Source organism: Musa acuminata, chromosome BXJ1-9, assembly GCF_036884655.1.
Source record: "Musa acuminata AAA Group cultivar baxijiao chromosome BXJ1-9, Cavendish_Baxijiao_AAA, whole genome shotgun sequence".
In the NCBI taxonomy this organism is placed as follows: Eukaryota; Viridiplantae; Streptophyta; class Magnoliopsida; order Zingiberales; family Musaceae; genus Musa; species Musa acuminata.
This window is the reverse complement of record NC_088335.1, coordinates 43,751,277-43,776,071: the sequence shown is the minus strand read 5'-3', so window position 1 is coordinate 43,776,071 and position 24,795 is coordinate 43,751,277. Positions and strand designations below refer to the sequence as shown.

Below are 24,795 nucleotides of genomic sequence, written 5' to 3'. Positions count from 1 at the left end.
GCGAAGCGTCCTGAGTACCAAAAGCACTTCCGTCGAGAAGGGTGAGACGTGGGTATACGCCGACGGGTCAATTTTGTGATGCGCATTAAATGTTGGGATTTAAACTACAAAATAGAATTAATAATAGATTTAATAGGTAATTTGGTCCCCTGAAAGAATAGGTGGAAGTCAAACAATCGGAGAAGAGATTAATTATTGAGTAAACAACTGTTAATTTTAAAATATTTAAAAATAATAATAAAATAAAGAAGAAGGGGGAAAATGTCTAATAAATAAAATAAAGGATAAAATCAATATTTTTGGGGTTTAAATTATTGACATAAATCTTTGTACTGTGACCATACACATTATGTGCAAGATATCATCACCTTGGTGGATTTGGGACTTTTTGTTCTTTAAGTAATGGTAAAACCTATATACACAATAATTTATTTTTGTCCAATTTTATCATATTAATATAAGCTTAAGGATAATAAACTAGGAAAAAAAATACTAACTTAATTTCTTGAAGATATCTTAAAAAGAAAGGATGAAATCATCACCAATGTATAGTGGATTGTATTAAAATGATCAAATCTAAGAATGTTCTATGCCACCAAAGTCAACGTGTAGGCCCATCAATGGACTTGTATTCATGTGATCAAAACTAAGAATGTTCTACCGCACCCTAGTCAACATGAAGCCCCATCAATGCTTTGGTGTTGAATTCATTGTGATGGAAACATGGCAAATTAGTCAACCATCTGAAGCCATGTCAATTACAGGCCACTACTTCTGAATTGCCTTCCACACTTGTCAATGGTCACAACTTGTGACTCTTACCGTGTCAGAAGTGCATGATGTCAAGTCAACCTCATCTAGAAGAGACGAAAAAAATACATGTCATTAATATGCAATGGCTTGGACTGCATTTTTTTCTTTTTTTTTTGTCTTCTTCTAGTGAGAGATTGCAATTATTCTAAGAAGTTTCTCAAACAAAACATCACTCTCCATCATCAACCTTCCTACATTAAATATGGTCAAGTTTGACAAGAAAGATTCCGTGCCAATGAGGGAATTCTGCCAACCATGAAGCCCAGAGAGGAGGGAAAATGATGTAGAATAATACTTAGGTCACAGGTTGAAGGTTGACATCAATTTCCTAAGCCTTTTCACATTCAGATATATTTTTGAACAATATTAAGATCTTTCACACATATCCCTCCTGCAAATTTTAATTCAAATAATTCAGGTTTATCATAACTATAATCAACATTGGCTAATTTCAGTCAAAAATATAAAATCATAATTTATTTTTTTGAAAGATACTAACATCATCCTTAAATGATAGTTAGCTGATGAAGTGATTACAATGGCACTTGTCCAAATGCAAATATACGAATCACTTCAATTCTTCAATGACACATCAGCAATTTAGGACTGATCCTTCAACATTTTTCTCAACTAAATATATATATTAATACTGAATCAGTGGCAGGATATTTGACCTACCAATAACATTGTGTTCATTTCATAAGAAGGTCCCCTGAAAAGGATCAAGTTTGCATACAAGAAATTAACTCATAATGCCTAAACTAATACAACTTTTGTTTACCTAATGCAGTTTGTAGTGGTAGCTCAATAGAAAATCTTATCTAGACAACAAGGTCAATTACCTGGTTCTCAATATCTACTCTGATGTCTTTGACTATCATGATCTACTCACTTGTTCATATGTAATTGTTTCCTGTTGACAGAGCTTCTATTACATTGTTCAAATGAATTCATAGCAGGTGCATGCCTATAGCTATTACACCATAACCAGTGCTAGCATCTTTTGGAACCTATGCCTTCACAGAATAGTAGTTGCAGTGTCCTCTCAGATTTTTCACCTTTACTAGAATCTTGTTGTGCATTTCTAAACCTTGCAGAGATATTTCAGCAAGTGCCATATCTCCTGTCTGTATCACAGGAAAAAATAACCTTTTGTAACATGTGATATTAAAGTTAAAAAATAATTTATTCCAATAATCAAAAGGTATAATACTATTCCCAACATCTTTCAAACAACAAAAACAAAATCTAGTAACAAACTGTGTGGCAGCACAGTTGCATAAATTCACAAGCAGCAATTGCCTCTTCTCAATGAAAGGAAAGCGCACCTCTGTACATGAGGGGAATAAACAGGTGTTTTGTAATTCCGTGATGAGCTATTAATCAAGCATTAGAAGTAACTATACTCGTCACGATCACTCATCTGAAGGAACGACAAGATCGCCACACCAAAGACCACGAATGAAGACAGCTCCATTGCCAGAGCACCCCATCCAATGAGATTTGCATGCTTCAATATGGAGGGTATCGCGATGCTTCCTACAACTGATGCTCCCGTCAAGAATTTCGTGAAATTCACCCAGCTGGTAAGCATGGAAGGCAAGAAACTTGTTATCTCAGATCTAGGAAAGCAAAAAAGTCGTTCTTGTTAGAACAATAAGTACTAACCCATCTCCATCACCGGACATGAGTGAGCTGGAACCCCCAAAGAACAGCAATGGCATAGGAAGGATCACATACATCAAGGCTGCAGAAAAATTTCACAAACTTACCAAGATATTACATTCATTGTCAATATATTCACAAATCAATTACTCCATTACCTGTTAACATAGGCCACCAGTTATTGTATAAAGCACATGCCTGAAATCACAATGAACAAGAGAGAATATAGAGATGCAGTTGTAAGCAATGTAATAGACTAGCATCTAGAGTATACTCACCAAAATTTGTAATACTATTCCACCAGAGACCAGAATTGCCAAAAGAGCAAGCTGCCCAGTGTGCAGGCAAGCAGTCAATCTGTTGGATAAACCCGCCATTGTCTTCTTTACCGATCAATGGTGAGCTCAGTGGCGTAAGAAATCAACAATTCAAAACCTGTGGAGATAGATCACAATATAGTTTTCCTTAAGCATCACAGCATAAGGAATTAACTCAAGATCTCTTGCTGGTTTACATCTTACGTAACATAGTAACATATGATAACACGACCAGACATCCCATATTTCCGGTAGATTTAAGCCTATACTACCAAACCAAAAGCTAGAAATGAGAAAGAGAGAATTGCAGAGAACAGCTACTAGACATACTGATATGAGAGGAAAGGAAGTAGCTAGAAAACACCACCCACTGGACAGCATGCTCCTACATATCAGTGATGCAGGGTATGGAACGGTTGTGTACAGGCATGTTACCAAGTGGCCCATTGCAAAAGGCCCCCGCAGGATCCAGAGAGGGTCAACAAATGTAGTATTATTGAAGAGGCATGTTGGCAGAACAAACAAGGAAAAAAGAAATAGAGGAGTAAGTATAAGAAAAAAAGTAATGTGCATGTCTCTTGAACAAAGTCATCCATGGAAGCCTCCACTCAATTTATAGTTCAAGTATAGTTTGCAATATCAATAATGGCATCAAGATTAGTTACATGTGATATAAACAGAATTCATTGGATCAACCAAATCAAAGTTGCTCAGATCAGGATTGACCAAGAAAATAATATGAAAAAGGGATTAAAGGATCACTACAAAACAAAAGAGGGTGACCCACTGCTTGAGGCTCCTGTCATACTTTATTTGTTAAAGATTCAAATTAGAAACAAATTTGAGAAAACATATTTTAATACAATAAAATATTCGTTTACCATCATATTTTGTAGGTTAAATAACTTTATATTGATAGTTATAATTAAAATATAAACCATAAAATCATATAAAAGGCGCAAATGAAAATTAACAGGTAGTAAATGGAACTATGATATAATTATTAGAAAATATATACTAATCAAATCATACAAAAATATTACTGTGTAAATAACTATTGTATAAACATATTATACAAAAAAAAAAACTAACGGATAGATTTAAATACTTTGATGGTCCCACAATGGCCCAATATTTCTGGATGAAACTGTTGAGTGATGTAAAAATAAATTAAAAATTTAACAACTCTTTTAAAGCCTTTTAACTTCCAAATCCAAACTCTTCTGAATAGAATCTTCTCCCCAGGAAACCTTAAGGGTCTAAAAAAAATAGGTGAACTATCCTATTCGGATCAAGACCAGACCTCACAGGTTCATGTCAAGAGGTGCAAGAAACAAAGAAAACTGAGTAGCTTATGGGTTCAACTAATGAAAGAGTTAACTAGATTGCAGACTAATATGTGTAGGATAGTATGCATAGTATGATAGATAACAGGAACCCTTTCTTTTCATTCTGGCAATGGCATTTTCACAACCATATAACCAAGGTCAGTCGTACCGTACCGTACCGGCGTTTCGACCCGGGCTCGGTACCGGTACCGGTACGGTATACCGCTCGGTACACCCAGGTGCTACAGCTACAGTACTACAGCTACAGTATGGACTGATATAAGGCGGTTCGCATACCGCTGGCCTGTCGGACCGGTATGTACCGCCCGTACCGAGCAGTATGATCCGGTACGACAGACCTTGCATATAACACAACAATTGATGCATGTAGAACTTGTTGCCCCAAAAAGAAACTATCACCATCTAAGGCTTCATGATGTATCAAATTGTAAATAATACCAAAAAGCTTCTCCCATCATTTCAATCTCTACTTTGCCCGACACTTCTTTTAGAATTCCAATAGACATCTTTCCCAACAATGTCTAATCCTAGCACCATGGACACAGGCCAACCATTAAAAGAATACTGATTCAAGTATAATACATTGGATGCCACACAAAAGAATGTATTGAATTCAGACAGTAACTGTTCTCAGCTTTTACAGGATACAGTATGATAGAGCATGATACCTTAGATTAAAACTACTTAATCTAACCACATAAACCAGCTGACCAGAAACCACACAAACTTTCTAAGAGATCCTAGACTTTGAAATAAAGGCATCTTAAATAGAAATTACAACATAAGGTAATTAAAAATGCAAGCAATAATTACTAACCCAATTTAAAATTTTTACACTCTCAGATTTAATTGGGAGGTCACTATTTCAGTGCTTTGTACTCACCACCATAACATAAGAAAGGTACCACCTTCTAGTTGTAAATGGTACGGTACATGCAAACTCCTGATCAATTTGCTGCCCAAACACCAAGCTGAGTTGATTGCTAATGTTGAACAATTCTTATAGTCTGAACTGTGTCATAGTCTTTAATCGCATGCAATCCACAAGGAGACTTCCTATATTCTTAATCTAATGCCACAACAATAGCTTATCCTGCAACTAAACAAAGAAACCTCAAACGATAGATTCATAATGTTTTCTCCTCAACCAAATTTGGGGATCTTTCTTAAGTTTTCTCTACTATTAAAGCAGCCACACTTTTCATTCTCCCTATCCTGCTTCAAGAAATGTATCATCTTAATCTGCTCTTTAAAGACATCTGCCTTATGTCTAGAACCCTGTTCTGTATCGTCTGGTCATCAAATCGTTCATCTCAATTAAACAGAATTGCTAACAACAAAACATTCGAAAAACCCTCTCGCAGGCTACAGCTAGTCCAACCAGACACAATACCTCACTATGTCAGTATCCTATTTCATCAAATTACATAAGAATTCCTCCTACTTTCTCTACCTCATAACAAATTCAAATAAATATTGCATGATGAAACAGACTGAATCACCAGTTTATTCGCATGATGAAACCAAAAGAAGATTGCATCCTTTTCCATAGCCTAACCGGTATACCCTGATCAAACCAACTCATATCACGATAGGCAAAAGGGAACATGGGGCGTACTACAACGGGAGGAAAGAAAGGGTTCCGCCGGAAGGATTCGGGCTCGTAGATCTAGGGTTTCGTCGGCAGTGCCGTCAAAGCCACCGACGGGCTCCGTTTGTCCTCCACCTGACGAAGCAACCAGAAAGAGAGAGACGTATACGCGTACCGACTTGCCCTAACAGAAGTGAGACTATATATAGGATATGAATGAAGGCTAAGTTTTGACAAATGGTTTCTTTGTTATTGCATTCAAAACTTTATTTTGAATGTTCGAGCATAAATCAAATATATTATCTTTATATTGTTATTAATTTTGTGTGTTTTAGGGTCTTATTATACATGGATTCTCATTATTGATTAATAAAAAATTTAATTATGATAGATTTTTTTAGAAAATAGAAAGACTATTATAATTACTTATTTTATATTCTTTATTCTCGCTTAAGCTATAGGATATGATCTCGCAGGAACAAATCAACCTAGTAATCAAATAAATAATAGTAAAAGAAAAGAAGATGAATTTAACTTTTATTATAAATCGACATCGTATAGCTTTTAGATCCGATGATAATATACTTATAAATCAGATAAAAACTTTATGAACAACATTCAAATATATGTATTGTATATTTGGTCGATATTAGTTTTTGATATTAAATTTTTTATATAGCTATAGTATATTATGATTTTTATGCTTAGTTCATTAATAATTAATTAAATACATAGGATAAGTAATAAAATATCACAATTAATAATATATAGATTAAGGAAAAATAATAAAAAAAATTATAAATTATTTTTATAATATTTTATTAATAACATTAGAGATAGGAGATAATAACAGTAATTGGTCTGTTCACAAATTCAGACTAAATGGTTTAAAGAATGTTTTTGATGGTGTTTCTATTAAGATATGAAAGAATTAAGTGTATATATCTATGTCTCTGTTTATAATCTTCAACTAATCTGTAGGTTGAGAGACACCTTTCATTGGATCCTTGAGAAGGCTGATTGATAGATGTTACTTAAAACTATGAACACAGATAACCAATGGCTTGTCATCTCTCTCTCTCTCTCTCTCTCTCTCTCCTGGTTGTAGTTTTGCCTGTAGAAGATAAGGCTGGATGAAGTCCTGCAAAAGGGAATGTGTTGGTTCCAAAGTTGATGTAGACATCACTGCCATGGATGTGCTGTTTATATGCATGCCTCCACCACCTCAGCCACACTTTTCCTCTGCCAGTCTCACTCACACCATCAGCCAATGAATGACATGATGGAAGAAACTTTCTTCTTCCTCTCCTCTTTCCGCCGTCCTTTTTGATATCTGCAACTGCAGGCATACACCGCCATAGAACAGTTATTGTTATAGGATATATGAGCGCACAAGTCCAACACAGTATCACTGTCCTTGTAGCTGTACATAATATTCCACCACCACCTTCCTTCTTTGTTCTTCTTTGTTGCCTTGTGCATGGCTACACTCTTCGCTGCTCTAAATTCTGCACCTCCCATTGCCTCCTGTAGCTGTCTCCAACCCATTGGCTCCATCCATGGGCTTCCAAGTTGTGGAGCAGACTGGCTCCTACTGTTCTTCCATGTCTGCACCTCCGTCCCCTGTGCCCCGGTCGCTTTCGGTTAGTTCGAGATGTAGCGGTCGTGCCGGTCGCAGTCTTTCCCACTCGCTCAACGGTGCATACCGCGCATGACCTGCGTTGGCCAAGTTGATCGCTGTTGGAGCGACATGCGCATCCTTTTCTGTGCCGACGACGATGCCCAGCACAGCCAGGAAACGGAGAGGAAGCTGGCGAGCAGATCCCGCGGTTCCGGTTGATCCGTGGAGTCAGCAAGTTTGAAAATTTCGGGCGCCCAGGTCTCCGCCTCCGCCACATGCTTGCCGCCCCTCCTTTTCTCGAGCACCTTTTGGTCGTACGTTGCCTCCTTTTTCGAGCATCGATTGGAGGTCATCGGTTACGCCATCGGGGAGGACTCTTCTTTTGATTTGATGTCGTCGGTGCACTCTGCATTTATAGTAACTTGGGCCGCTCGCGAGACCCCGATCCGAGTCGTAGAAGAGGAGAGGAGACCATGAGAACCAGGAAAGGCCGGCGCTCTGAGGTGCTGCTCTTTGCCTGTCCAGTGTTTGTTGAATTGCTTTTTGTTGATCGGTGACAAGGTCTTAACTGCTCTGCTTGTGCTGTTGCTGCTCTGTCTGTGATCAGTCCTTCTGGCCCTCTATAGTAATGAGGAAGTGGCTCAACATCAAGCCAAAGGTGCATGAATTCAGCGAGGATGAGGTCGACACCGAGAGTGATGATGATGGTTAGTTTAGATGAATGTTAATGAGGATGCAATTCTAGTTTGTTCAAGCTGATCACACTGCCATTCTAACTACTTGCGTGCTACTCTTCTACAGTCCAAGATGCAAGGATCTCAAGCATGGCTTCATTTCTTGAAGCAGCAGGAAGCAAAGATGAATACAAACCTCATGCATCAGGTACCGACAAACCGATAGATGGAATCATGGACTGTGTTTCTTGTTTTCCATGCCAGAATTTTGATCTCTTGGTGTTTACATTAGCTGTGCTTCAGCAATATATTTCTCATGTCATGCAATAAGTCAAGCATTGGTTGAAAAAAATGATACAGCTTGATTTAGAAGGATTAGCTACTATTCACAACCACTATCAGGTTTAGATGTATTGTTTGGTACAGATTTCATTGGACTTCCAACAATTTCATGTTTGAGATCTTGTAGTCAACAGGACTTGGAATTTGAACCCAGATTTTACTCAGTGCTCCTACAAGTTTGGAAGAAATTTTCATGTAATCCAACCATGCAAGAATAAAACAAAATCATGTTGGATGAAGCACTGATAAGCATCATGTAGAACATGGATATGAGCTTTAGAAACTATATACATACATAGCATTTTCTGTGAAACAATTATAAAGACATTACTTACCAATTTCTTGAATCGCTTGATTAGATCTGCTTGAGTTTGTTCTCATGCATTGACTTCTTGTTCTTGTGTCAAACACTCCAGAAACAGAGACAATAATTCCCTTGTCATGGATATGAGCTTTAGAAACTATATTCATACATAGCATTTTTCTGTGAAACAATTATAAATACATTACTTACCAATTTCTTGAATCGCTTGATTAGATCTGCTTGGTTTGTTCTCATGCATTGACTTCTTGTTCTTGTGTCAAACACTCCAGAAACGGAGACAATAATTCCCTTGTCATAGATATGAGCTTTAGAAACTATATTCATACATTGCATTTTTCTGCCAAATAATTATAAATACATTACTTACCAATATCTTGAATCACTTGGTTAGATCTGCTTGAGTTTGTTCTCGTGAATTGACTTCTTGTTCTTGTGTCAAACACTCCAGAAACAGAAACAAGAATTCCATTGTCAAGAATTCGGAGAAGAAAATCCGAAACTCTGCGTTTTAACTACATAACTAACAAAGATGAGAGGTTTGGATCTGATACTCCATCGAGTTCTTGAAATTTTGGTCCACCATTAGTCTCAAGAAAACTGGATCACAATACTCGGAGTATTGATCGGTGTTTGTTCTCCTTTTTCGATCGATAGGGTGATGGTCGGCACATGGAACGTCGCGGGAAGGTTCCCAGTGGAGGATCTTGAGCTTGATGAATGGCTTGACACCAAAGAACCTGCTGATATGTATGTTCTTGGGTAAGTAGATGCTCATCATCAAAACTGTATCTGTCACTCAACAATCTTCTAGTTGCTCAAGTGATCTCCTCTTGCAGCTTCCAAGAGGTAGTCCCCTTGAATGCCGGCAATGTGCTCGGAGCTGAGGACAACAGGCCAATCCAGAAGTGGGAGGAGATCATAAGGAGAACACTCAACAAGTCTTTGCAGCCCAAGGCACTCTGCAAAAGCTACAGTGCTCCTCCCTCGGCTGCATCCATGTCCTCAACTCCTGCTGATGCTGACACACACAACAAGGAGGCAGCATCTCTACCGACTACTGGCACCGACGACTACGGTAAGCTCAACCGGAAGAAGACCAACGCCAGTGATGGTGGCATCAAGCTAGACTGGCCTGAGTATTCACTAGATACGCCACATCAAGTACTGACATCCGGCAAGAGACTGAGAAGGGTGTTCAGCAGTTCTGCCAGAATCGGATTGGATTGGCTGGAAGAGGCTCAGGTGTTGGAGCCTCGCAATCTGGCCATCAATGCAGGGCTGAAGAGAGTGTGCCACAGCTCGGGGAACCTCGGAATGCTGTGGTCAGAGCAGCAAGTGGCAGCCGATGTTCTCGATTCCGTGAACGACATCTCCGACAGGTCCTCCGAAGAGGAAGCGAAGAGCGACGAAGCTGACGCGGACGAACAGAGATCAAGGCCGCGCTCCAGATACTCTCGCGTCGTCAGCAAGCAGATGGTGGGCATCTACGTCTCGGTCTGGGTGTGCCGGAGGCTGCGCAGACACGTGAACAACCTGAAGGTCTCACCGGTGGGCGTTGGACTCATGGGCTACATGGGCAACAAGGTGTCGTGCCTTCTCCTCTCCGGAATCGTAGCGCAAACATCCGGTGCTCAGCTGTTTCCATGGAAATGGTGCAGGGATCGGTTTCTGTGAGCATGACTCTCTTCCAAACGCGTCTGTGCTTCGTCTGCTCTCACCTCACGTCCGGCCACAAGGAGGGGGATCAGCACAAGCGGAACTCCGACGTTTACGACATCCTTCAGCGCACGCGGTTCGCTTCCGCCATGAATGCTGATCATCCACAGACGATTCCGTCTCATGAGTAAGTATTATATCCATGGAGCTGTTCTTGGTCCGCTTATAGCATTCCCCGGTTTGATCTCATGAATGAAACAGTCGAATCTTCTGGTTGGGGGACTTGAACTATCGCCTGACAATGCCGGACGCTGAGATCAGAGGTCTGGTTGCTTCACGACGGTGGGATGAGCTCATGAAGTTTGATCAGGTACCGATGCATGTTCCTTGCGATGCTGATGATGAAATGATCTCATTTCGATCATTGTGGCAGCTGAGCAACGAGCTGAGAAGTGGCCACACATTCGATGGATGGAAGGAAGGGTTGATTACTTTTCCACCCACCTACAAGTACGAGAGTAATTCCAACAGATATGTTGGAGAGGATGCAAGAGAGGGGGAGAAAAGGAGGTCCCCTGCGTGGTATCTCTCTCTCTCTCTCTCTCTCTCTCTGGTACACTCCAGTATCTTCGTGTGCTTCAAAGGAAGCCAACCGTGTCTTGCATGATCTTTCAGGTGCGATCGCATTGTGTGGTTGGGGAAGGGAATCAAACAGCTATCGTACTGGAGATCTGAGCAGAGCCTCTCCGATCACCGCCCTGTTAGTTCTGTGTTCCTGGTTGAAGTCGAAGTCCTTAACCAGAGGAAATTGGAGAGGGTGTTAAACTTCACCTCTGCTGGGTTGATATCTGAGAAGAACTTGTAGATAGGAGTTTTGATTTTGATGATGAAGATTTCTGACTTCTTCTCTTGAGTTCAATTGGGATCAAATGCATATTTGGGTATCTAATGAAAACTAATAGTAAAAATTTCTATATATATATATATATATATATATATATATATATATATAGTTAGCTATGCTTAGTATTATAGTCTTTATATTTTAAATATTTATATTGGGATCCTTATACTTACCCAAGTGAAACATTTAATCTTGTTTCTCTTGTTTCTCTTCATGCTGTCAACTTGTCAACTCTTCTGCTACAAGATATCGCATATGTTTTCATGTGTAGAAAATGATACTATAAAAGGAATAAAAAGATAATTTTATAGTTATTATTCTCATAGTCTAAAAATATTAATTTAAATATATTTTCTGTGAAAGCTTCACTATCTTTTTCCGACTTCGTTATCCTCCTGAATGACCTATTAGGAGGAGAAAGTTTTAATTAAATCTCGAAAGCTTGTTCATTAGAACGAGCTCGTTGAGAGTGGTCGCTATCTTGCCAATGTTGCTTGGAAGGCAATCATAGATTTTATTGTTGGTGATGACAACAATGAAGGTTTTGGAGTTGCCAAAGTTGTAAGACATTGAGAGTTGAAATAGTTGTCGTTCAAGAATATGATGTCGAGCTCCTTATCGAAGAGCATTCCTCCAAAGTCATTGAATTGAAGGTCGAGGTACTTAAGTAATGGTAGGCGAAGGGCAACATCCGAGAATGAGCTAATTAAGCGATTGTTGCTAGGGTTGAGCTCGTTTCTCTTCATACTGTCAAACTCTTTTGCTAGAAGATATCACATATATTTTCATGTGTAGAAAATGATGCTATAAAAGGAATAAAAAGATAATTTTATAGTTATTATTCTCATCATCCAAAAATATTAATTTAAAGATATTTTCTGTGAAAGCTTCACTATCCTTTTTCGCCTTCGTTATCCTCCTGAATGGCCTATTAGGAAGAGAAAGTTTTGATTAAATCTCAAAAGCTTGTTCATCGTTCTCGTTGAGGGTGCTCGCTAACTTGCCAATGTTGCTTTGAAGGCAACCATGGATTTTATTGTTGACAATGACGACGATGAAGGCTTTGGAGTTGCCAAAGTTGTCAGACATCAAAGAGCTGAAATAGTTATTGTTCAAGAATATGTTATCGATCTCCTTCTCGAAGAGCACTCCTCCAAAGTCATTAAATTGAAGGTCGGGGCACTTAAGCAACAGTAGGCGAAGGGCAACGTCCGGAAACGAGCCAATGAAGCGATTGTTGCTAGGGTCGAGCTCGTGGAGGAGTTTGAGACGAGAAATGTTTTGGGCGATGATGCTACAAAAGTGATTGGAGTTGATGTGGACATGGGCAATGTCACTCAAGAGGTCGAGCTCTGCGAACTATTAAAGTTGACATCGATGTGAGGGTTTGTTAAGCATCACGATGCAGAAGATGTGATGATAGCCGCATATGTCAAGACCAACCCACCCAATTGCCAATGAAGTTGTCCGGGTTAGAGTATATGACCTTCTTTTGTACTCTCGAATCGACAAAGGCACAATGGGCAAGGATTAACCATGGCAACATCAATCTCAACATGGAACTCCAAGTCATTGAAAAAATCTTTCTTCTCTAAGAGAGCCCAGAGCTAACGGTGCACGATAGAAGTAACTCCTATATTAGAAAGGATAGAGAAAAAAATGTAAGAGGAAAGAAAAACAAAGTAGGATAACAAAACCGAAGGATAAGACGAAGTCAAAGAAAAATAACAAATTTTTTATAAAAATTATCTTATGTAAAATTAATATTTTTGGATGATAAAAATAATAATTATAAAATTATTTTTTAAAAAAATATTTTTTATATATGATAACACATTCGATATTTTCTGTTAGTATAATCGATGATACGAAGGATCAAATTATTAAATATAAAGAGTAATATGAAATCAGCTCGGAGGAGCAGCAGGTTGTGTCCAGGAAATGTTTCCTAAGATGAGATAAGAACAACAAAATCAAATGTTATCATGCCATGTGTCTTACCACTCAGCCTACTTCCACGTGTTACCTTTTCACTCGAAAACATGGCAGTAGAAGACTCGACATGAGCTGCATGCATTCCACGTAGTTCACCCCATCAACGTTTACCCTCCCCGACCTGTATACATATAAAGCACAATGGCACCTGCTCTCATACTCCTCCAGGTTATTATCAATCAATAGATCACGCAGGTAGCAGACATACATCGAAATGCAGGCTGTCAAGAAGGTGAAGGACATGGCAAGCACCGCCAAGGAGAAGCTAAAGGAGCACGAAGTCAAGGGCGAGGAGAAGGTTGAGAAGGCCGCTGCTAGGACCAAGGAGGAGAAGGTGGCAGCGGAGGAGCGGGCCAAGGCCAAGAAGGCCGAGGCCAAGATGAAAATGCACCAGGAGAAGGCCCAGCATAGCGACGACGCCGCTGCACATCACGGCTCCCACTTGCTCCATGGCGGCCATCACCACCTGCCAATCGGCGCCGCCACTCCGACTCCTCCGGGAGTAGCCGTGCCGACCTTCCCGGTTTCCAGCGTCCGACCTGCAGCCACCAAGTACTAGAACTAGAATGTTTCTGTTTCCGTCACGTCCTTCGTGTACAATTAGTATGTGTTCATGTACGGCAATAAAGAACATACTACAAGAATCTGGTGGTGGTGTGGGTTCATCTTTCATCATGCCCACTGCAATTTTCCCTGGTACTCCAGGCTCTGGTGGATGTTCCCGTCCACCGCGATGACCTGCTTTCTCATGGCCATGGCGGTGGGCTGGGTGTTGTGCTTCACCTGGAACTTGGGAAGTACTACGAGGTTCTCGGGTGAGACCTCAGGTGCAACTTCGTCCAGGAACTCGTTCGCCACGTCCCCGTCCTCGTCGATCCGGAGTCTTCTTGTGTACCACCTGAACCCCTGACATGAGAAGTCAACGATGGAAACAAACAATTAGATCTAGAGAGCTTTTTGCGGATTTGGTAGATCGTACATTCAAATCCAATGAGCAAGCAATTGAGACGGCATTCCAAGAAAGATTAGTGGCTTTACACGGGACGAGAATTCTAAGATCACAGTCAATGTATAAGGACTTGGAAGAACTCCGAAAAAACTGAAGGAGACAAATATAGTTCGAGGAATGATAGCTCCACCCTCTTCCGCCTATCAATGTCACTGATTCAGTAGGAATGATAGACTGTAGCAGAAGCATTGGACTCTCAGATATGAGACCAACGGATGAAGAGCAACAACGAGGATTGCAGATCTTCCACATATATCATGAGGCAATTAGCAGACCAGAAGAAAGGGAGGCCATTGTTCTCGAACAAGGTATTTGCCATCCAAATACCTTGCCATGGAATATACATCTAAAATGGTAGACCTTGCCATTAGAGATTTGCCATCCAAATTTGGGAGAAAACTTTACCGACAGAAGCTGCTTCTTTGTGTGATCTACAGTTAGCCACAAGTGACAGGGGAATGAAATTGGACTGACACTTGACATTTGGATGACAAGAGATGTATAAGATGAAAACTAAGCTTCACCATATATGGTTTCCATGATAGGTAACAAGTAATACAGTCAGCAAGATAAAAATTCTGTAAGAATGGCATGTCTATTCACGTAGAAAGCAATAATATCCAAGTTACCTATGAAAGCAACAATATCGAAGTTACCTATGAAGTACTTTCTTGGAGATGTAGAGTCGAGGTTCTTGCTAATAATTCTGAAAGAATACTTTTTGACTGAGTAGTCCTCATAAGAACTCCCGTATAAGCAACAAAAACAGGATTTCATATGTAACAGGTTATAGATCTAATAAATTATTTTAAGAAATGGCGTATTATGTCCTCTCTTTCACTGTTTGTTTCTAGCAAATATCAAACTGTTTTGGGTTTGTATATATCATACTATAGGTCATAGATTGCGATATCAAACAATAGGTTAAATACCTAAAAGGTTAATCTTTCAATTTTTTGAGAAATCATTGTTAGGCTTGAGGAAAAAGTAATGGTTATGACATGTTAGTACAGAATTATACATTAGGAAGTTTAAACAAAATATTTTATTACTTCGAAGAAAGACAGAACAATTATGTCATGGAGGGCAATTTATTTTCAAGTCTTTGAACTCATCATGATAGCAGAATGTGGTTGACTTTAAATTTCTGAGTTTTTCTATTTAGTTCCATAATTACATAATAATCATACTCTAAGATGACAAAGTTCATCAGTGCATTGTCATAAAAGTTTATATTTTCTCCATATCCTATTGTTTCACTTCTTTTCTGTTGTTCTGCTTCGAAAATCTAAGATCGACTTGAGTCATAGGCAAGCTCTAAATATCGAGTATGTTAAAAACATTTACTGTTTCTTGCTTTGGGGACATAAGCATCGTACGATATTAAAGTCTTTAATAAAATGAATAGCATACACAAGTGCCTTAAAATGATTAATTTAATTTATGCATTCTTTGGCAGCTAAAGGGGTCAAGTTGTTCGATTCACCAAATAAATTTCTTGACAGATATAAGCACCACAAAATATCCTTAAACTTTGATAACCATGGAAGCCTACAATCTTCTGTGTGGTTGCAAGTGTCATGTCCAAGATATATATTATCTGGTTACCTACAATAATTTTCTAAAAGCATAAAGATAGATGTTGAAAGATTAAATGATCATATATTAATGATACAATGTGAATCTGTTGGAAACAATGAATTATGACAAGCTAATGAGTTTGGCCGATAAAAGTTTGAGTTTTGAGTCTAGATGACTCGCTTTTTGTAACATTTCTTAACCTTGGGCTTCAAAAACTAATAATTTCTTATAAAATGAACATCATACACAAGTGCCTACAATAATTTTCTAAAAGCATAAAGATAGATGTTGAAAGATTGAATGATCAAATATTAATGATACAATGTGAATCTGTTGGAAACCATGAATTCTGATAAGCTAATGAGTTTGGCCAATAAAAGTTTGAGTTTTGAGTCTAGATGAGTCGCTTTTTGGAACATTTCTTAACCTTGGGCTTCAAAAACTAATAATTTCTTATAAAATGAATAGCATACACAAGTGCCTACAATAATTTTCTAAAAGCATAAAGATAGATGTTGAAAGATTGAATGATCATATATTCATGATACAATGTGAATCTGTTGGAAACCGTGAATTATGATAAGCTAATGAGTTTGGCCAATAAAAGTTTGAGTTTTGAGTCGAGATGACTCGCTTTTTGTAACACATCTTAACCTTGGGCTTCAAAAACTAATAATTTCTTATAAAATGAACAGCATACACAAGTGCCTACAATATTTTCCTAAAAGCATAAAGATAGAAGTTGAAAGATTGAACGATCATATATTAATGATACAATGTGAATCTGTTGGAAACCATGAATTATGATAAGCTAATGAGTTTGGCCAATAAAAGTTTGAGTTTTGAGTTTAGATGACTCGCTTTTTGTAACATTTCTTAACCTTGGGCTTCAAAAACTAATAATTTCTTATAAGGGTGTCATTCGTTTCTTATAAAAATGTTCTATTGTTATTATATTTTCCTTCTATGACAAGGGTGTCATTTCATTTTTCATCACTAATTTAATCAGATGCAACTCACTTGTTTGACAATAATTCACTAGTGTCTAAAGAACATGTAGCATAATATAGATGTTATCATGCTTTCCTAATCCATAATTGTTCCATATAATTCTTTTTAACCCGCATATAATAGAATCAGCTTTATCCTACAAGCTCAATTTTGTGATGGTAACATAGGTGAGATTGGCAACCAAGCAATCAAGCATCAATTAGAAGCTCTAGGGTTCTTGTAATGGGATGACTAAATCTCCTTTGATTTGTAATGTTAGACAACCCAAAGTGCTAAGGCACTTAATCTGTGTTCGAAGACCAAATCAAACCCAAAGCATCACGCAACCACAATTCAATCCGTTCAAGAAGGCAATCCAGGAGAAGGAAGAGGGGGAAATGAGGCTAATCCAGTACCTGGACGCCGCCTTCGCCGGGCTCGCAGGGGACGAGGACCGGGCTGAGAGCAGGCTTCTCGACGGCGACGGGAACCTGGACGCCGAACCCTCCTCTTGCAGCGGCTGCGGCGCTACAGCCCGCCGCTCCGCTCGTTCTTGTCCGCTCCTCGCCGCCCCCTCCATCGCCTCCTCCTCCTCCTCCTCCGCCACTGCCTTCCTTTCCTCTGCGGGCGTCGTCCTCCTCCCTCGCGAGGCCCAGCAAGCCGGCGATCCGTCGAAGGAGCCTCATCGGATCCACCCAATAGTTCACCCGGCTCGACGAGAGGGAGATCGAGATCGAAGCTACCATTCTATATGGTTTAATGAACTGTATCGGATCCAAACCCGAACACCCGGATCCGATTCAAGTTGGGTCCTCAGCAGCTGTGTCCCTCGGTCGTTTAATGGACCTTTTTGAGTCAAGATCCGAACCCGAAGAACCGAATCGGATTCAACACCCAAATTTACGTGTGTCCATCCGCATCCGTCCTTGATAGGCTCTGTTCACAAGGATCCGATCCGAAACAAGCATAACAGTAGCTCATGAAATTTGATTGAATCTTTACCAACATTGAGATATATAAATCAATACTAGTAATTTTTTTAATTATTCAATTATTTTATTCAATGGTATCCAATGATATTGATCAATGTATCATCCAATATATGTTGTCAAAATCATTATGATATGGATATTTAAAATCCTAGATGAAGATATGAACCTTGTGAAATATCTTATATCTTACATGTTCCTCTACAAAATGCAAAAATCCTGTTTGCATATGCTTAATTTTAAGCTCACACATTCTTAATTCTCATTAAACAACTAATGAAGAAAGGGGTTTAAAGATTTATAGATGCATAATAAACTTGAGTCTTTTAGAGGGATATACAAAATATGATGGTATTTTATGTGGACAAACTGAAAATTTTTTGAAGATTTTTTTTTATTTTTCAAAAATAATTGGAGGTGAACACCAATGAGGTGTGGTTTTTCTATATGCATTTAGTGGCAACAGTTTAACTAATATGAGGGGCTAATATTTTTAGCTACATGTTGTAATGATGGCAAATAAGAATTTGTATTCTATCTTTGGAGATTGATAGTATTTTGCTTGGGTTTTCATGAACTCATCATTACCAATCATAGCATAAATGAACCATTTTAATGTGGCAGCTACTAATGAATTAATACAAGTCTTCACATGATAGATAAATAGTGGGCTAATTATAGATTATCATTTGTATTTATATTTTATTAGCATCATGATTTTTGTACTTAAAAAATTTATATTAAGATTCCTATAGTTTTAAAAATAAAGCATATAACCTCATTTATTCTAACCTTATTACATGTATTAACAGAAAACACAACATGTGATATCACGTATTAGATTGATACAAAATGACAAGCAAAAAGATAATTTCAATATCCCTTCTGTTATCATATTGAAATTATCTTTTTATCGATAAGTGAAACAAAAAGAATATTAAAATTACTTTTTTGCTCCTCACTTTTATATCGATCCAACACGTGATATCACATATTATATTTTTTGTCAATACAGCTGATGATATTAGAATAAATGAGATTATTTATTTTATTTTCAAAACTATAAATATTTTAATATAAATTTTTTAAATATAAAACACGATACTAATAGGATATAAGTATAAGAAATAATATGTAATTAGCCCGAGAGATAATACTGACATTCATGTAAAACATGAAAATAATGAGCTTATCAATAACCTAATGGTTGGCAAGGATAGTAATAATTTCTTTGCCACAATGGTTAATTAACAAGCAAAGAAACGAAAATGACAAGCACACATGATGTGCAAAACATGAATTCTTGTTCATTTCTGTATGTTCATTAATTTCCACTATGAACACAGTAGTTATGTTTAAGCTCATAATTTGCTCTGCAATCACACATCTAGGGTTTTTTATGACAGACACAATTCAAGAACTAAAGAAAACCTGAAGCATGCTTCACTTTTTCCTGGAATTCCCTGAAATTGTGGATCAGAACTTTAGCTGAAACAAGTTAGTATGTACATTCATATATTTTTCGTCGTCGCTGAGATCACTGTTAGGTGATCACATCTGACTTCAACCAAAACCTCTAGATGCACCAAGAACAAAGAAATTTTGAGAATGAGAATGAATGTAAATTGTTGAGTTATAAGCCATCAAATGGAGCAGTTGTGTATATCTCATGTTCATGTGATTGACTTTAAAGTTCAAAGTTTGTTTGAATTTTGCATAAGAAAGAATCTACTAAACCAATCAGGATTTATAAGATCAAATATATATGTCAAACTTAGAAACTAAATTGATGCCAATGCATATGATTTAACTCTGTTGAAATAGGTAGATCATGTAGCAACTTGACGGCATCATGACTAACATTCACCAGTGTCCAGATTGAGATCCATCAAAGCTACATGAATGATAACTTTACAATAATGACATTCTAATTAAGTTTTGCAATATTTGTCTAAGATTCTTACTTCAGTATGTATGTATATATATAAAGAAATATGCACAAAAGTTGTAATATTAAATCATATATTGGACTTGCACACTGATGCAAAAAAAATTGAACTTATTGGCAAGAGATAGATGAATGAACACTTCTTTTCATCTAAATAAGAATATGCATCAGAGTATGCAACCATTCCTTTTCATCTAAATAAATTATAAAAGGGTGTCAAAGATCAAATCATATTGAAGATTAAATGTTATCAAAGAATAGATGACATGCTTTTCTTTGTCTTCTTAGTTAGGGTGATGCAAATCCAGGAGGCACAATTCTTTCTAATTCTGATGGATGAGAAAACCCCACTGAGATGGAGAGAAGAAGAAAACCAAAGGAGAAAACAACTACAAAAGGATGAGAGTCCAGTTTGCTGCACTTGTAGCCAAGTCTGCTGATCCAACTAAGTTATGTTCTATTGCTGCATTTATAATCAATAAGAAAGACTTAGTGGCTACCCTTAAAACACTGATGCATGAGCCAAATAGATAAACCTTTTCTTTGCAACATGTTGATTGAAGAGGAATCTAAGCTTAAACCTTCAATGCTTGCTGAAGTCATATATGTATTAGGGACTCATCATTTTTTTTAGTTTCCTCTATACTTCATCCTTCATATTATATATTAGATCCATCAACATAGTCCATTATTAAGTTGGAAGGTCAACTTCCTTGATAAGATCATAAAGACAACTGATGTTAAGGTTGCCACCACTTGATAACCAAATCTTGGTGGAAAGAACAAGCTTGTTTGGGAGTAAGATTATGCTTATATTTCTTAATTAGTGTTAACTACTCATATAAAAGAGAGAAGTAGAGACACTACCTGCTATAGACAAGAAGAGTTTCCAGAGTACATGATTGTTTGATCTCCAAAATGGAGATCATGAAACTTCAAACAGGCCAACAAGAGCTACAACAACAGGACAGTGTCATGGATTTAGGAGCCACCATAAGCTTTTCTTGGTATCATCAAAGTAACAAAAAAGGAGCCTATGTTTCTCATGCATCAATAGGTTTAGATTTCAGATGCAAGAATAGAGAGCAACGAGGGATAAGAGAACACAGGTTACCTTGAGATAAAAGCTATATAAACCCTTAAACAAAGATATAAATGGAGTTCAAGTGATATCACTTCCAAAATCCATGTCTCTTCTCTCTCTCTCTCTCTCTCTCTCTCTCTCCCCGTGCCTTGTTGTTCCTATGCACCCCTGTTCATCACTTGGAACCCTAAATACAAAAAAAGTGACCATCATCTAACTTCAAGAAGATGATCAGATCCATACTGTGTGGAGTACATGCCAGAGAATAATATTTTCTCAGAAAAGAAAGGAAAAACAAGATCATAATCATGATTGGAAGCTTATTTTTCTTTGTTATCCCCATGCCTTCTTGTGTCTTTTACTTAACCTGGAAATTTCTAACAAGGCTGCCATCAAGATCAAGAACTTTCAACAAACAGGTGTGTAGAAGAAAGAAGAAGCAGATCAGTGAAAGAAAAAGAAGTAAAAATGCATGTCTTAAACCCATCACTTTAGCGAAAAGATCAGAATTTTCATGATAGAACAACAAACGACATGGTTCGAGGAAGATGATCACATGAGAGAAGACCATAATATCACAGCATAGGAGGAGGACAAAGAAGAAGATGAGATGAGAGAGTTTTCAGAGACAAATTAAGTTTACATGGAGATCGTCCTCATAGATCCGTGTCTAACCTTTGCTTGCTGCTACCGCGTTTTGGATCCGTGATCAGTACGGCGGCCGGGCAGCAGAAGCACCGCCGGCCCACCCGCTGTGCCCGTCCATCGGCAGCTGCGGCATGTTGAGCGGCAAGCTGAAGAACGGCAACCCGGACGACGGGTCCGTAAAGGAAGTCCCGACGCCGCCGCTTGTTCCACCTCCGTCGGCGTTGGGGCTCTGTGACACCGGCGGGTGCATCTGGAGCTGCTGATGTGCTGCGGCCGCGGCCGTTGCCTCCTCCTCCTCCTCGTCCAACGGCAGTCGCTCGTAGGCGACGTTGGTAAACGACGCCGCGATCACTATCACGGGCCCGGCAGCGATCAGCGCGCCGACGACGCTCCCCCCGACCACCTGCCCAGGCCCGCCGGCCAGGAAGACCGCGAGGCTGGTCGCCCCCGGCGGGGCGGGCGGCGGGAGGAAGGAGCCCGAGAGGGACAGGATCTCGAAGCGGCCCTGCAGGGTCGCGACGGGGGCGCCGGCAGGCTGGCGGAGGCTGACGTTGGCGACGGTCCCGCTGCCGCTGAGCACGCACACCCCGCGCTGCCGGCGGCGGGCGTACGTCGACAGGCACTCGAACACGTCGCAGCCGCCGGCGACCTCCAGCATGTGCGCGCGCAGCGCGTTGGCGCTCTCCCGGGTGATGATCACCGGTGGCTTCGGCTTGTTCTTGGACCCCGGGGGGCGCCCGCGGGGCCGGCGGCCGACGACGTCGCCGGGGCCAGCGGGGGCGGACAGCTCCAAGCCATGGCTGGCCTGCACCTCACCGGAGGCCCCGTCGCCCCCGGCCGCGGGGGATTCCTCCGAGTCGGGCCTGGTGTGGGGAAGGTGGAGGTGGAGAGGGTGGAGGAAGCGGGAGGCAGTGCCGAGATCGAGCCCCGCCATGCGGGGTTGAGAAGAAAACTTGTATTGGCTTAGTTTTCTACAAATAAAAAAAGGAAATAAAATAGAAAATTAAATCAAAAGGCCTTTAAAAAAATATTTTTGTGAGTGGAATACAAATTTTTATGTGAATAAGGATGACAAGTAGGTGAGGAGGAGAGATCATGGAAGCCTATGAGAGGGGGAGAGGAAATATAGAATGGATGAGTGCAGAGAGAACAGGAAGACCTTGGAGCTTCTCCAACTCCACAGAGAGAGAGAGAGAGAGAGAGAGAGAGAGGGTGGAGAGGAGAATGCCTAGATTTTGATGAGGGTGAATAAAGTATTGGGAGGGAGAAAGGAAGGTGGTGGGCTATGAACAGATGTGTGACATAATGTGATGGAGATGATGGATGGCTTTGCCTGTGGGGGTGGAATTATTTAAAGGGTGCTGACTATTATATTAAGAAGGGTAAGGGTTTGTAGGCTTTTGAGAGAGGAAGCCTTTGGTGAGGGGTTAAGGTTAGGGTTGATAGAAGGAAGAGTGAATGGGGGCCTCATTCTTTCTCACCCCATTTGTGCAAGGGTGACTTGTGGTGATTAGCTTGGCATGAAGCATGGCTTGGCTTGCACCCAAGAGAACTTTCCTAGGGTTTCTCTGTGATGATGATGGGATTGGATGTGGTGAACTGACCATTTGGTTTAGCTCTATTTTGCATGCTTGAGGTGGTAAATAGATTGAGTGGACAGTAACATTCTTCACACTTGAGCTTCTCCATCAACTCATTACTTTAAGGTTTTTTATCTCTCAAAATCAAAGATTTGTTAATGCAGCTAAGCGTGGACTAAACTGCTATAATCCCTCACTTCGTCGGCATATTTGCATAAATGATTAAGCAAGAAATAATAAGATTAGTACTTTCTCGTGCAATTCAATATAACTTATTAACCTATCGATTAGATATTATATCCGTAATTGTACATGATGAATTAAAAAAGAAATTTACGTTGAACGACTATTTAAATTTATGATAAGATATTTTGAAAATAAAAAAGTTTATACGATTTAAAACAAGCACATAAACACATGGCATAGAACCTTGTTATGATGTAACTTGGTCACCAACTTAATATTTAAGCAATCCATGTGTAGTACTACTTCATTATATCTACAAACACATGGAAAAAAATGTCGGCATACTTGAATGATCATGAGAGTAAAGATATCTATGAAAAAAAAACATGGTTCATGTTTTATGCCCAACCAAAAAAATGAAACCATTGTCAAGAAAGAATGTTGATTGGGTCAATGATAGCAAGACAAAAGAATGGTAATATTTGTGTTAGACAAAAGAACATTCCTACTTGTGTGCTCAAATGCTAATAGAGATTAAAGAACTACATAGCATGGGATTAGGCTGGGAGATGCTTAAATATTTGTTTGATCAAAAAGCCCTCCAAGCATGTCTTTTATATCAATTAGTAGACTTCTTTGATAAAGCATGTGAAGGGTAGGTTTTGTCACCTCAGTTTTGATCGAATTAGGTTCGTTTCTTCTTCCTCAAGTCAATGCTTTCATATGATTTGGATTAGTTTAAGTTGCGTAGTGAAGTGTAGATTGGACAACAAAGCATTGGTGGTCAAAAAACTTAATCTTATTCATTTCTTTTGGCTATTTTGAGGGGCAATTCATCCATGCCTTGTATGATATAATTGACACAAATTAAACTATTTAAATGTAATTAATTTCAAGGCATAAATTACATAAGGAGTTGAGAAAATCCAAAACAATAATCTTATATATATATATATATATATATATATATATATATATATATATATATATAATGCCATATTAAAATTTCACCAAATAATTAAAGATTTTGAACCATAATTGATATGTTGTATTATCATTGACTACAATGTTAGAACCCAACAATATTGCAACCTTAGCAGTGACCATAAATTCATGAAATCCAATTAAGATCCCTTTGCATCTCTCTGTTGTTTCACAAATAGCAAGTTAGATCAAATGATCATCCATTTGTTGTAGGTGAGAGAGAGAGAGAGAGAGAGAGAGAAGGCAGTGGACTCCTCCAATGGATTGCCTAGTTTCAATTTAGTCTTGTTGAGATGATACTCCATTTGTTATGAGAGAGAGAGAGAGAGAGAGAGAGAGAGAGAGAGAGAAGGCTGTGGACTCCATCTCAAGGAGCACAAGAAAGAGTAGAGCAGCTATGTAAGGATAATGCAACGTCTCTCCAATTCCATCCATTGCCGAGGGAGGAGTGAAGCCATGAAAAGGCAGGGCTTCAAGCCGAGGCATTGGTTGAGGCGAATGGAGAGAGAGAGAGCGAGAGATGCACATCGGAGAGAGGGAGCGG

General features: G+C 39.0%; 5 protein-coding genes across 12 annotated transcripts; 2 read left to right on the top strand and 3 right to left on the bottom strand.

Moving 5' to 3' along the window:
- Window positions 1-1,529: 1,529 nt before the first annotated feature.
- Window positions 1,530-5,919, bottom strand: LOC103998759 (vacuolar protein sorting-associated protein 55 homolog). Of its 5 annotated transcripts, none has more exons than XR_672745.3 (6): window positions 5,763-5,919; window positions 2,757-2,913; window positions 2,637-2,676; window positions 2,482-2,560; window positions 2,142-2,396; window positions 1,530-1,940 (listed from the first exon to the last, which is right to left on the bottom strand). XR_672745.3 is itself a non-coding variant. In XM_065083882.1 (6 exons), the coding sequence occupies exons 3-6, from the start codon at window positions 2,853-2,855 to the stop codon at window positions 2,204-2,206; spliced, it is 411 nt and encodes a 136-aa protein (XP_064939954.1). In that variant the 5' UTR covers window positions 2,856-2,913; window positions 3,126-3,180; window positions 5,763-5,913; the 3' UTR covers window positions 1,981-2,203. The 5 variants fall into 5 exon arrangements, 4 of the variants coding, with proteins under 4 accessions (XP_064939954.1, XP_009418608.2, XP_009418610.2 ...); XM_065083882.1 differs by lacking the exon at window positions 1,530-1,940 and adding an exon at window positions 3,126-3,180 and having other exon boundaries at window positions 1,981-2,396; window positions 5,763-5,913; XM_009420333.3 differs by lacking the exon at window positions 1,530-1,940 and having other exon boundaries at window positions 1,981-2,396.
- A 1,033-nt stretch (window positions 5,920-6,952) lies between these two features.
- LOC135594370 (type I inositol polyphosphate 5-phosphatase 2-like) lies at window positions 6,953-11,308 on the top strand. The gene is made up of 10 exons (XM_065084753.1): window positions 6,953-7,859; window positions 7,964-8,063; window positions 8,158-8,238; window positions 9,146-9,233; window positions 9,352-9,456; window positions 9,534-10,281; window positions 10,356-10,540; window positions 10,615-10,723; window positions 10,787-10,935; window positions 11,029-11,308. The coding sequence occupies exons 1-10, from the start codon at window positions 7,830-7,832 to the stop codon at window positions 11,216-11,218; spliced, it is 1,785 nt and encodes a 594-aa protein (XP_064940825.1). The 5' UTR covers window positions 6,953-7,829; the 3' UTR covers window positions 11,219-11,308.
- A 1,877-nt stretch (window positions 11,309-13,185) lies between these two features.
- LOC103998758 (uncharacterized) lies at window positions 13,186-17,542 on the bottom strand. 4 transcript variants are annotated; one of them, XR_010479765.1, is made up of 3 exons: window positions 17,249-17,542; window positions 13,461-14,158; window positions 13,186-13,373 (listed from the first exon to the last, which is right to left on the bottom strand). XR_010479765.1 is itself a non-coding variant. In XM_009420332.3 (3 exons), the coding sequence occupies exons 1-2, from the start codon at window positions 17,516-17,518 to the stop codon at window positions 13,925-13,927; spliced, it is 504 nt and encodes a 167-aa protein (XP_009418607.3). In that variant the 5' UTR covers window positions 17,519-17,542; the 3' UTR covers window positions 13,186-13,807; window positions 13,889-13,924. The 4 variants fall into 4 exon arrangements, 3 of the variants coding, with proteins under 3 accessions (XP_009418607.3, XP_018686641.2, XP_009418606.3); XM_009420332.3 differs by having other exon boundaries at window positions 13,186-13,807; window positions 13,889-14,158; XM_018831096.2 differs by having other exon boundaries at window positions 13,186-13,791; window positions 13,889-14,158.
- Window positions 13,467-13,811, top strand: LOC103998757 (late embryogenesis abundant protein 18-like). Its single transcript, XM_009420330.3, has one exon. It carries the CDS (start codon window positions 13,467-13,469, stop codon window positions 13,809-13,811), a length of 345 nt encoding a protein of 114 aa, XP_009418605.2.
- A 3,780-nt stretch (window positions 17,543-21,322) lies between the features above and the next one.
- Window positions 21,323-22,795, bottom strand: LOC103998756 (AT-hook motif nuclear-localized protein 23). Its single transcript, XM_009420329.3, has 2 exons — window positions 22,661-22,795; window positions 21,323-22,472 (listed from the first exon to the last, which is right to left on the bottom strand). The coding sequence occupies exon 2, from the start codon at window positions 22,433-22,435 to the stop codon at window positions 21,563-21,565; it is 873 nt and encodes a 290-aa protein (XP_009418604.2). The 5' UTR covers window positions 22,436-22,472; window positions 22,661-22,795; the 3' UTR covers window positions 21,323-21,562.
- Between the last annotated feature and the right edge of the window lie 2,000 nt (window positions 22,796-24,795).